Source organism: Etheostoma spectabile, chromosome 19, assembly GCF_008692095.1.
Source record: "Etheostoma spectabile isolate EspeVRDwgs_2016 chromosome 19, UIUC_Espe_1.0, whole genome shotgun sequence".
In the NCBI taxonomy this organism is placed as follows: Eukaryota; Metazoa; Chordata; class Actinopteri; order Perciformes; family Percidae; genus Etheostoma; species Etheostoma spectabile.
This window is the reverse complement of record NC_045751.1, coordinates 3473425-3486901: the sequence shown is the minus strand read 5'-3', so window position 1 is coordinate 3486901 and position 13477 is coordinate 3473425. Positions and strand designations below refer to the sequence as shown.

Sequence of the window (13477 nt, the reverse complement as noted above, 5' to 3'; positions counted from 1 at the left end):
AATGCAGGTTTTTACAGTAAGGGGCATAATCCAGAATAGCTGTTTGTTTGCTAGTGTGGACTTCATACTGTGGTTTAGAGTAAACAGAGCATTACAATCACTTATAGAGTTGATACTGTGACCAGCTGTAAAATGTGTAATGCTGCACCAAAGACACTTCAGCAAAGACTTGTTGACACAGGGTCTTAATGCTGGGTCTGCTGATTAAAGGACAGATAGGCGCTAGAATCACAATCAGAGTACTTTATTGATCCCTTCAGGGAAATAGAAGAAAACCCTGCTTCCTTTACAAGCAGGTCAGATGATTTACTATTTATTCGTGGTGTGTAAGAACAACATCTATCATGTCTCTCCACCTAACAAAATGTATGATTCTGTAAAAGCATTAAATGATTCCTAAAAAAGACTCCTTCACAACATAGAGTGAGTGGACTTGATTTCAGAAAAGTGTCTAGTTACTGTAGGGCTACTCTATGTTCACACTTAATAAATGTTTCTCTTTTAATGGCAGTGCCAAATCTTCTCAAAGGAATAGGTCAACACTTTGGAGAATATTCTTATTATTTGAGTTTGATAAGACGACTGATAACACGTCCATACGCGTTTGTTAAATATGAAGGTAGAGCCAGCCCTCGCTTATCTTAGCACATATACTGGAAAATGGAGAAAACAGCAAGTTGAAGTTAACAAAATCTGCCTTTCAGGGCGTCTTAAGATCAATAAGTAACATGTTGCGTCTCGTTTGTGTAATCCTTAAAAAAGCTTAAATTTAAAAACGAGGTTGTGAAATGCGTAGACCTATTCCTCTCCCAGGTGTGGGGACATCCTAGAGTCTATGTGAGGATGCCAGGGAACCAATGGAGACTTTAAACTAGGCTAGCGGCTTTCCCTTTTTTCACTCTTTGTGCTAAGCTGTCTGCTGTCTGTAGCTTCATATTTACCTGATAGGAAGTGTGATATCAAGCTTCTCATCTAACTATTGCCAAAAAAATGAGTGGGTTTCCCAAAATTACCTGAAATCTCCAAGTAATCTATCCTGAATTTGATTTGAGATTTGATTGATTTCAGTACTGTACAAGATTATCGATGGACAACTAATAGCAATGTCATAGTAGTGACAGTCCCTCTCTTCTGTACATACACTGTGCTACCTTTTACCAGTCGGAATGCCAATAACGAAATAACAAGAATAACAGAAGCAAGAGAATAAATTGGCAAGAGCCAGACAAAATGTCTATATTAATTCAATTTATTTTCCATTAAAATTAGGTAGATGCTAGGGTAAGTAACTTATTTAAAGATGAAAATAATTTATCTTAAAATATCATCAACATAAAGACGACTAAATAATCAAGTAAAGCTAGCGAGAGTAACCTTTTATGCAATGTTGACGCTGTTGAACACATTCCACTTAAAATAAATGTGTGACTGAAGGTTGCCTTGTGCTATCAAGATGAACAGTGTTGGTTTTACTTTAGGTTCGCTATTTAACAATTAGCCACGTTACTTTATATGGCTTTGTATGGAGTCACCTTTGACCTCCGGCATGCCAGACAAGTGTACACAGTGTTACCTGTGAACCAATTAGCTAGTGTTGACATTACTGCAGTTTGTCACCCTCAATGAACTCCACCCACACCGTCACATAGCAGTCTAGTGGGAAACTTAATTGCTGTCTCTCTCCATCTCTTGACTGGATCTCAGTGGACTGAGAAATAAATATAGTCTTTTTTCTTCTTATTTTTTTTTACAAGTAACCCTAGTGAGTAAGTAAGGTTTAAATAGCAAATATGGTTTTAACAACTTGGGTATTATTTTTGTAGTTTTGGCCTGTTTTAGTTACATTGTACACGGCAAAAAAAATAAATAAACGGAAATCTGTAAACAGAACAGTTAGAGAAAATGTAAGAACATCAGAGGAGTCTAAACAAACCTATGAAATCATCTCTTAACAGGTCCTTGAAGCTGTTTTCCTCATGTTTTTATTTTTTTTACATCTTGTGCAGTAAACTAGAAAACAAAGACTGCTGCTTTATTACCATTTGTCATTAACTTTAATTGGAAAAACTCTGACTTGGAACTATTTGCTTTAGAAATCAGATTTCTAAATGAAGTGAACCTGTAGTCCAAGCCAGTGAAATGTGAAGAACTGCCTGAGGGGCTAAGTGGTTGCATCTAAGATATTTATTCTGTAACTGTGTACCTTCAGGCCCAAGAACATCTGTCAGTGATTGACACAGTGGTAAAAACTTCTAAAGGCTAGCGTCAGAGCTGCATTGTCAGACGGTGACAGATTGAACGCGGAGGACAAAAAGAGACACCATGTGGCGATCAGGACCCGAATGGGAGGACCACTGTTGTCATTTTGTGATCTGCTGCACATCATAGCCTTCTAATTATTGTTAAAGGTTTGATCGGTGACCCACCAAGTTTTATTTTTTTCGTTTTTCTTATCCTTTGTATTTTCCACCCAGTGTTCCCCTTGCTGCACGTCATCATCTGTCATATTCGTGGCCCGTTCAGTTGGTGATTCATATGCACCGCGTCACCAAGAGCACACTCTGATTTCCTCCCACTCTCTTTTTGCACACTTTTATTTCTTTTTATGCTTCAGCCTTCCCCTTTCCTCTGGTTTTGTCTTTGTTCTTCTGGCTGTTTCTTATTTCCATCGCTGTCAGTCTCGTCTCCTCAAAGCCTTTGTCACCGCCCGTCCATCTCAGCGGATATTTCCTCCTTCGTGTCACACTGTGAGCATTTGCTAAGGATAGCCGGGGACAGTTTGTATAAATGTCCCTGTGACCTTTCTGCTGTGTCCCATTTATGTAACGCAGACGGCGGAATGTGAAGTGTCTGTCTCAGAGACAGACAGCTAATCAACCTGCACCTCTGTCCGCATGTTGGGCTCGACATTTGTAATCTCTCCTAAAAAAGAATTCACCCAGCGACACATTTTCTGTGTTGCCTTGCCTGCTTTTGTTTTCTCACAAGCTGCCACATGGAGGCGAGCATCCAAGGTCAGATTGCAGTGCCCTCACTCATAAATAGCCTAGCTTTTTTTTTTTTGTGTGTGTGTGCAGCGCTGGCGTGTCAGCAAAAGTGGGCAGGGATGGATGGCTTTGCCTTGAGGGTAAGAGAGAGGGGGATGAGAGGTACAGACATACAGGGGTGTTGTCGCTGAAAAAACAACTTTACAAATTTGATAAATCTAGTGACTATAAAGCCAGCCATTCAATTGCACATTTAAAGGTTCTGGTTGAGAAAAAGTTTAGCATCTTACATTTTTGGACTAAAGCACGGATGAGTTTCAAATTCTGTTTAAACTACCATGCAGCAGTTACGTAAGGTCTCAATTGGTCCTTCAGGTATGTGTCCTGCTAAATTGGAGTGAACTGAGGGTGTCGAGTGTCCCTGACGAGGTCAAGGACAGCTTAACCAAGTCTTAGCTCTTATATCCTGAAGAGAGTTTTTTTTTTCTCAGATGAAGTCAGAAGATCAGCAAAGATATAACAATTAATTTGTGGGGACCATGATGTACCAAATCTTATGGAAATACAGTAAATACATTTTTAGACAGTTCTCTCAACACCACAAATGTCAACCAAGAGGGATCTCAGAGGATCACCAAAGTCACTAGGATTCCTCCTCTGGGGACAATGTTTTATATTGTGTCTATCCATCAAGTAAATGGTCTGATATTTCACTGGATAAGTGAAAATACAGAAAATAATCAGGGGTCACCAAAGTCGATAGGATTTCTCTTGTGGTGGCCCAATCTACTGACAGACAGACATTGCTGCTAGCACGGCTGTAAAGTTTGAAAATAAACTAATAAAATACAAATAAATAAGAAAGAATTCCAGGAAGAACCTTGCTGCACATTGTCAAATTTCTTGGAGGGGCAATGGATTCTCAATAGGCTTTTTGATGGTGAGATATCTTTAATTCTACGCCGAGCTGTACTGCTTACTTGCAGACAAAAAAAGGTGCTTCTGTTATTTTCTTCCTTGCCCTTATATGCGGCGGATGGGGGAAGGGCCATCCCCCTCGAAACATACAGTAGACATGAAAGGATAAATGCCTACGGTAAATGAAAGTCTCGAAGATGAGAAGCATTTAATACAAACCACAAACACGGTGCATGAGCAAAAGGAGTTGGCAGCCAATCACTTACCTCTCTCCCACTATCCCCCTTTCTCTTATGTTCATCATTTTCTTTTCTTTCATCTTGCTTTTTACAGCTTTTTATCTCCCTCCCTGAAAGCCTGACTGCCTTTCTCTCTATCGGTTTCACCATTAAGGTCTTTGATCCGTTTGTTACTGGAGCTTGTGATCGTGCCTCTACTCTCTAGCACTATCCCCAGCAAGTACATTAGTGATGGTCTGGACTAATTGCTAACTCCTTTAGACTCCTCTTTGCTTTAGTAGAAGAGCTGTTGGTGGCAGGGTCACTGGTAACTCATTGTCAATCTTCTGTCCAAGTAGGTAGCCACTAAGCTTAGACTGACTCTCACTGTTCAATAATTCTGCTTAGTAAACCACTGCTTGTCTGCAATGTACGTTTTGTTTTCCATAGAGCCTGACTGATACGGTACTTTTGAGGCCTTAATAAAAAACAGATTAATTGATTGTTTTAGCCAATAGATGGATTTAGCAGAAATACAACATTGACATGCTATTACCTTATAAAGTTGTTGTTGGCTAATGCATTTGCACACAGTTGCCTATTTACCCACCCACTGTTTTGGAGTTTCTGGCCACATGGCAAATGTAAATCCAATATTTACTTTATCTCTGTTTTGTTTTCCACCAACTCCTGTGGGAAATATCTGGCACTTTTGCCGCTAAATGCTCTGCTCCATTCACTAGCTACTTGCTAACTTTGTCTCTATGTTGTTTGGTGCTAAAGTTGGTTTACCAAAGATTATTTGCTTAAAAAAAAACCCTGCTGAGGCTAAAAGACAGCCTTGAGATGCATGAGAATTAATAAAGAACCATTAAAGTTACAATTTGTAAAGAAAAAACGAGTGAGCTCAGAGATACTAATTGTAATAAATGTGCTAACATGTGTTCTTTTCCCCTCTGCAGGTATACTTATACCCTGTGTCCGTTCAATAAAGTCACACAAAAGAGCACGGCAGGAACAGAGGTCTCATTAGGGTAAGTACCTCAATCACCTCCTCTTTAGTCTCCATTGTTAAAATCCCAAACAATGACCAGCCTACTGTCCTTATGTCAGAGACAATAGAAATATTATAAATACGATACCTAATTCGAGGCCAACTTTTTCCAAAGAGCTTTACAACATTGTGGACACATTGTGTACTAATGCTGTGACATTTAGTTTCTTAGGAGAACACATCCACACTTCTAATATGAAGAAAACATTGTTCTGGGTCTTTCACCACACAATACTTTTCAAATTATTTAATCTATACTAATTAGATAAATTCACATGACAGCACTTTTCATTTCATGAATGGACCTGAAAAAACTACCACCACAGCACTCCTATGACAGCTCTTTAATCATTGCTGCAGTACTCATAAGAAGTTACACTAAGACCAATATTTGTGCTATTGATTTTTTAAAATGGTTATTCAATCTCTGTTAGGCTTCATACAACCTTTAATCAATCGCTAAAATATCTCTATTATAGTTTTAATACCTTTTGATCAATGACAAGCAAAGGGCAAATTTCATATACTGCTGTGGTTGTATTTCCTCTGCCTCGAAGGGTTTCAATTTCATCTAAAGGATTACACTCTGGCCTTTTACCATCCCCTTGGGATTGCTGTGTCGACTACCGACATTGGTTTGTATTGAAATGCCTATGTGCTATTAAAGATGCCACTCATTCATCATAGAAACGGACCTTTAGATGTCACTAGGCATTTTTTTTTTTATTCTTCTCCAGGAGCGTACTGATTTGAAGTGAAGTTGCTCTAAGAAATCAGTAAAACCATTATCTATAGTATAACAGTAACTTTCTTGGTCAACTATGTGATCTTGATTATTTTCTACCTGCTGAGTTTTGCTTCTATTATCTACCTTTTCCATCTTCTCATCATTGTAACATCACTGTCAAACAGATCAAGAAAAAAGTATACATCATACTGATGTTTTTTTTGTGTTTTTTTTTTACTTTTTTTTTTTTTACTTTTCTCTTCTTTGAATTGTAGATTTGAGGTGATAATTACGGGATGTTGCCTCGCTGTCCTTTTCCACTAACCGTCAGTGATCCGGCACTTTCATAGGGTGCAATTATAGAAACCATTCCATCGACATTGAAACCTCTCTGAAAGAAAAGGAAAAAAAAGCTTTTATGATTTGGTGCAACTTCCCCCCCAAAGAGGAGGACTCAATTGCAGTGCTGTTTTGTTGAAGTGGGAACAAAGACTAACAACAGACAACGTAAAGGCATAAATGACCACAAGAATTAGCGACAAAGTGTCAAAACAAAAGTGTCATTGTAAATGTTAATTCATTAGCAATTACCCCTTTCTGCACATGTAGTTTTGCTTTCAAATGGCAAATTAATTGGAATCTAAAGCAGGGCTGTGTTGTTTTTGCACCGCCACCTCCCACACTACCCACTCACTTTTGGAGCGGAAAGTGCAATGCTTCACCATGTTTTTAGCGCAGGAAAAAGGAAGAACAGAATGCTAACTGTGAGTAATGTAACCCCAGCGCTTCTGTCTGCCTGTCACTCATGATGGTATGGAAGGGCAGAAGGACCAAACAGAACCAGTGGTCCAACACGTTTCCGACTCATGTGAGTTGGTCACTCTGTTCGGAACAAAATTGCAGCCAAACAGAACTGGCAAGAATGATTTCAATTAGAAAGTAATGTATATGTTTTCCATATGAAATGTTTTAGATAGGACTGAATGCAACATAAATATTGTGGATGGCCATACTATATACTATACTAAACATATATTTTTCCTTAGAGAGGCTAGAAGAATGTTGGATTTTACATTAACGGATAAATAATGCTAGTTTTTGTTTGATCACATGCAAACACAAACACCATATTGGTATTTTCTGGGTGTAGACAGGTGGTGCAACACCGTACAATGTACTATCCTGTATCCAGAGAGTGTGTTAGTGAATATATATGTGGAATGATTTGGGGGGAGGAGGGGGAGGGGAGGTACATGAATCATAGCTTGCACGCTGGGGAAAAAAAGTTCATTTTTTATCCAGACAGACCATCAGTCAGCCCTTCCTGGATATGGCTGGGCCTCCTGATATCAATCTGCATGGAGGCATCCTCTTTCTCCCCAGAGGGGGTGAGAGGGGAGAGGGGAGTGCTTTGATTTAAACGGCAGCATTTATCACACCTGCTCCAGCATCCTAAAGGACAACCATGTGAGATAGAGTCGAGGGGAGAGAGAAGGAGAAACAGTATTAACATGTGAATGAAAGTGGGAAGCTGGAAAACAATGGTAATACTTGCTTGTACCATTTTGATTAATTTGGATGTGTTATGTTGCGTTTCTGCAGTATTAAATAGACAGTGTTGCTGCTGACTTTTGATTATGGCTCATGGCCCAGCACTCAGTTTGTGTGTGAAGTGTGTCAAGGCTCATAAAAGTTCAAATTGTTCCCTTAGCCCTAACCTTCCTTCATGCTTGGTTTTGCAGCATAGTTGGCCTTAGACCATTAACTTTACAAATGTTCTTAAGGAACAATAAATCAACTCGGGAACAGTTCCTTTTGTAACTGCCTGCTCCATATTGTGGCCACACACATAGCCATAAAGATTTCATAAGGCACAGTAGTCATACTGTATGCTCCCAATTATCTGTAAATGTAGATATTATACAACTCATATTCACCTTCTGAATTCCAATGTCTCCGTTTTCCATTTAGCTTTTCTGCCTTTCGGTCTCAGCAGCTCAACCGCTTCCTGAAATGGCTATTGTAACAATAACATCAGCCATCATAATGATAATAGAGTAGAAGAAAATGCTTGCATTGTGACAAACACCATCCCAATGTGACAGCGTAATCCATCTTCATAATGTCCCCACTACCCACTCCCACCCTGGGCAGACATGGTGGGTACAATGACAGGACAGCAAAAACAGGGTTTACTAAATGCAGTCCACGTGAAATGACAAAGAAATTCACACATATGTAAATCATGTGCTGTTTGTTATCATCTTGTTAATATATGTTATATATGAGCTTAGATAACATGAAAGCATTGACTTGGCATTTCATTTGAGGAAAAAAACAAAACACATGTACACACACACAGACATGCAAACAGAACATTGATCTCCCTTTGTCACTGGCATGTTACATCAATTTGCCACAAGCCTCCATAATATTGACGTGTTTTTCTGAAATATCACAACTGGAGTGTCTGTGCTAATAGTGATAGTAAATAATGATGTGTTGAAGCTCATAATGTTTGTTGACAGATACAGGATTTGATTCAACTTGCTCATTTCTGAGGCTGAGGTTTGTGGTGGCGTTGAGTAAATGTTTCTTTAAGTATCTTTCGGATATGGATAGTGAGGGTCTTCTAGAGACCACTGCTGCTCTTTGCTATTGCAGTTTTGTTCTGTTCGACATATATATATATACAGTCCCTGACAAAAGTCTTGTTGCTTTTCTATTTTGTAGAAACACCTGCTATTAACCTGACTTTTATTTAATCAATTGGTGTAAGAAATACCTCATATGACAAGCTAAAACCCTCCCAAATGATGTTTAATGCACTGAAATAAATTAGTTTCACTAAAAAAAGATTTATTATTTAAACAAGACAGAAAGGTCAAATTTTGGCCAGACAAAAGTTTTGTCGCCTATACATAAATTGAACAAATTTACTACAAATACTAAAATATGTCAGTAAATTAAATAGTGGTGCTGTGAGATTCAAATTTAATATCTTGTATGACTTCCATGAGCTTGAAGGACTGCATCCATGCGGTTTGGCAAGGATTCATACAATGTATTGATGAAGTCATCAGGAATAGCTAGAAAAGCAGTCTTGCATGCCTCCCAGAGTTCATCAATATTCTTTGGTTTGGTCTTCCATGCTTCCTCTTTCATCTTACCCCACATATGCTCAATGATGTTCATGTCTGGAGACTGGGCCGGCCAATCCTGGAGCATCTTGATCTTCTTCGCCTTGTGGAACTTTGAAGTGGAGATGGAAGTATGCGATGGAGCACCATCCTGCTGCAGAATTTGGCCTCTTTTATGGTTGGGAATATAAGAGGTAGCTAAGATTTCTTGGTATTTGAGACTATTGATGTTGCCTTCCACCCTGCAGATCTCTCGCACACGGGGGCTGGCCTTGGATTTTCGAGCCAACAAACGGTCCTCTCGAGCAGTTGTCTTGCGGGGTCTGCCTGACCTTGGCTTGTCAAAAACATCTCCAGTGTCTTCAAATGTTTTTTTAATCCTCTGTACTTGACGCTGAGACACATTGAAGGTGTTTGCCACATCAGCAGTGGATCTGGTCTTCAGCCTCTTGATAATCCAAACTTTAGTCTCAGGGTGAATCTTAGGCATGTTTGCAGATGTCTAGTTGCAGTTGATGTGAAGGTCTAGTGTACTGGGGTTGTTTTTATACACACCTGAGACCTAATTGATCCATTATTAGTCACAGGTGAAGCTCATATGACAAGGCGACAACACTTATGTCTTTGCAAAAATTGACTCAATGGGCTTTACCAAGCTGTAAATATCAGAATACTTTTTGACAGTTTCTTTTTGCACTGAAACATTATTACAAAAGCTGTTGGGATTATAATGAGCCATTTCTTGTAAATAAATCTTGATTAGAAATATATTTCAGCGGCACTTCAGGTCAATTTGTACACAAGGACTGTATGTATATATATATATATATATATATATATATATATATATATATATGTGTGTGTGTGTGTGCTAGCTTTAAGACTGAAAGCAGGATGAAACGGCCAGACTGGCGATTTCCAAAATTTAAAAAAAAAAAAAAAAAAAGCACCTCTAAAGCTCACTAATTCGTTGTATCTTGTTTGTTTAATCTTGTCTGCATGAAAATGAATTATTTCCCAAAAACTTTGAGTAATTATTTGTAAGCGGTTATTGTCACACCTCATATAGCTGACACAATGCTGATTTGTTTTCAGCTTGATATCACTCACTTTTAGGACTCTGCCTACATTTCTGCGGCAAATGTATGTTTAACACTTGCCAAGTGAAACATCGCACAGTCTATGTGCATACAAGTATGAAGAGTTTACAACTTACAAAAGAGTCATAACTGACGAAGAAATAAGAAGTGCATGTTGTGTGTCTGTGATAACATGATTGGATTAACAAACTCATATGTCTACTGCTATTTGTCGTGATGCCCACCACCTGTCCTACTAATATGTGACAAGGTTCAAGCAACCTACAGCTGATTGGTTGTTTTGGAAGTTGATGGTGCTTATGGGTCAAAAATCTGGATTGAAAAAAAATAAAGGCTTTAATATATATAACAGGAAACCACAGCAGCATTAAACATAGGGCAACAAAAAATACAAAATAACGGAGGAAAGCAAAGTAACAGCCTTTCATTATTTTCAAAAATTAAAGTGAAACAATAACACAATAATAATAAATCACATGAAATTAATTGAATGCAACAACATTATACCACTGTTGTGGAAATGAAAGCACAGAGCAAAGGGATATGTAGTTTCAAATTCTCATTGGCAGAAGCACAGAGTGTGCTACAAACAAAGAGGTTCATACTGAAGTGATACAATGAAGTTTATAACACAAGACACCAGCAGCAGTTATTTTTCCCTAGTTAGCAGTAAGAACCCAATATATAACATTATTTTAATTTCTCTCAGATTACTCTAATGGCTTAAATACATGCTGCACCACAGCTCACTATCAGTCGGATCCATTTAAGTCCCCAGGAAGTACATTGTCAACATCCAGTAATTAGCTCAGCGTTCAAGCCATTTCCTGCTAACCACAACAACAATAAAAAACAACTCTTTAAAGTATGCCCCCACAACAGTGTTTGGCCATAATAACCTTTCACCATAATCAGAAGTGCGTTTAAAATATTTATGTGGCTCCTTTCAGAGTTAGCTTAGGATAAACACATGGAAATAGCTCCAGTTGGCAATGATATGGAACATTCAGGACTCAAACAAGAAGTTTGAACTCAGAAACCTTCAATCTGTATAACAAGAAAAATATGTAATTTTGTAAAATATTTGTAAAGTATTTTATGCTCACATAAAGGCCAATATTGAAGAAAATGTAAGAAAAACATAGATCAATTAAAAAAAAATTGTAAATAAAAAAGGAATCTATAGACCTTTTATAATTGTGTGGCGAAACAAATATATAAACTGTAAAAAAAAAATAGCATCTCCATGCTAAGATGAAGCATATTTTCCTCTTGACGAAGCAGGGTGGGATGATTTGAATGCAGCTGCGGAGGAGGCAAGAGATCAGTTGAAAGGTCATTCAGTGAGTTTTTTGTTTTGGGACTCCAGGGAAATCAGGTGGCCACGCAGTTGGGGTCACGGGGTTGGCGTGTGTCGCCCCGCGAAGTTCAAGGAGCTTGGCCTTCTTTTGTGCTGAGGTCAAACTGCTCTGCACCCGTCCTCATCGAGAGCACAAGGGGGAGCGGAGAAAACGGGGACTGTGAAACTGACAGTCAAAGCTTTGTATATTGGAATATATAAACCATAAAAGAACAGTGGAATACCACAAAGGGTAGAAGATGTTCAACTCAGAGTGTACACACAAAACAGATTAGATACAATTATAGCCAAGGAACGTTACACATGTTCTGTATGAATATTATGACTGAAGCAGATGCATAGAGGTAGGCACAGTGCTACTATGTTACAGAGTCAAGGGAAAAAAGAAAAAGGCTATTAGTGTTGTCAGTTACATCTGCAAGTTCATAATGCTCAGTATTCAAACCCACAGGTCTCCCTTGAACTGCTTTATTGAACAGTAGATTTTCAAACAGAAAACAGCGAAGAAGTGAGGTAGCCTAGCAACATTGAAACCACAGTGAATGACTGTGTATGCCCACTGCGAAGAAGCCAGGCAGTTGAAATGGCAGCACAGAGCAACCCCAGAGAGAGTGGGATGTGCTGGCCACCATGGAAAATTAGCTGTTTGTAGCAGTGCGCTGTAGACGTACACATGATTTTATCAGATCTGCTTTTTTTAAGCTACATACAGACATGCATGACATTTTCTCACACCTGAGAGTGACCTTATATTATTTTGCCACTATGCAGTTCTGCAAACCTCTAAATAAAAGATCTCCAGAATGTAACAGAGAAAATATTCCCCAGGTGCTGAGAAAAAGAGGTGCAGCAATGTGAATGCCTCCACGCTGCCAAAGTCCTTTGAGGGGCCTTAGCTTGAATTTTCCAGCTGAGCATTTGCTGGCACACGCTTAAAAAAGAAGACCCTACTCTGTGACCATGGTAATATGGAAATATGTTCATTTGATCAATAAGAGTCCATTTCTCATGGGGGGCAGCTGAAAAGCCCATCATCTTTTTTTTTTAGCTATTAAAGGAATGAACTTCTGACAGAGAACATATCATGTCTCTTCTGGTTTTCACTTGCCGTTTTTATGCATAAATAGGAGAAAAGCACTGTGGCTAATTATCTCGATAGGTGGCCATTTTATCGAACAGCAGTCGCAAGGGAGCTGGATGACTATTACTGTAAAACTACTCAAACACAAGCAGGTTACAAATGAGCACAAAGAAATTCCAAATCCGCATGAGATTGAATCAGGGAATGACATACTTTAACAGCTCTTGACAAAATAACCTCACTTATGGGTGCCAGGTAATGGGCTAAAAATACAATCAGAATCTTTTCTGGCAATGTGACAATTTTGATATTTGACAATATTTTTCAGCTTTCACTCACTCTGTGTGATGTGTGTGAGTAAGCAAAACAAGGTTGGACAAATGCTGGCTTTATATTTGCTACATGGTGATTCACAGGCATGCTGGTTTACTGCATACCATTAGGGCCGTCAAAATTGGCCAAAATGAGTTTTAGACATATTCATATATCTATTTTTGTATTGTATGTCCACAAGACGGTAAAGCCCTACAATGGGAGACATAGCTAGTGTATATGTGTAATTACTTTTTAATATAAACATGTATTTTAAAAGATCTTTTTAAGACCTATTCCGTAAAACTTGATTTATAGACCGTAGACTTCTCTTCCTCTCTAGAGCATGCAAGAGGCAGGATGTGACTCGGATTACACCGTGGTCACGTAACCGCTTCCTACTTTAGTCATAAACAACACAGTCTCTTGCCGTTCCTTGAAATTGTCTGACAATCTTGGCATTGGCCCTTACCGAGTTCTCATATCTCTTTGTTTTCCAGATATATATTTTCATTGGTGTCTTTGGAAAAATTACCCTCTTTCTTCACCCTCTGTTGTTTGTTTCCTTCCGGTTTAGTGC

At 38.7% G+C, this 13477-nt stretch overlaps 1 protein-coding gene across 3 annotated transcripts in view; it reads left to right on the top strand.

Annotated features, from left to right (window-relative positions):
• LOC116707280 (glucosidase 2 subunit beta) overlaps positions 1-13477 on the top strand; it is a 124151-nt gene that overhangs the window by 98446 nt on the left and 12228 nt on the right. For all 3 annotated transcript variants that reach the window (XM_032544571.1, XM_032544573.1, XM_032544570.1), the window contains one exon: positions 5086-5157. In XM_032544571.1, the coding sequence (XP_032400462.1) occupies positions 5086-5157 (72 nt within the window). The remainder of the gene's footprint in view (positions 1-5085; positions 5158-13477) is intronic.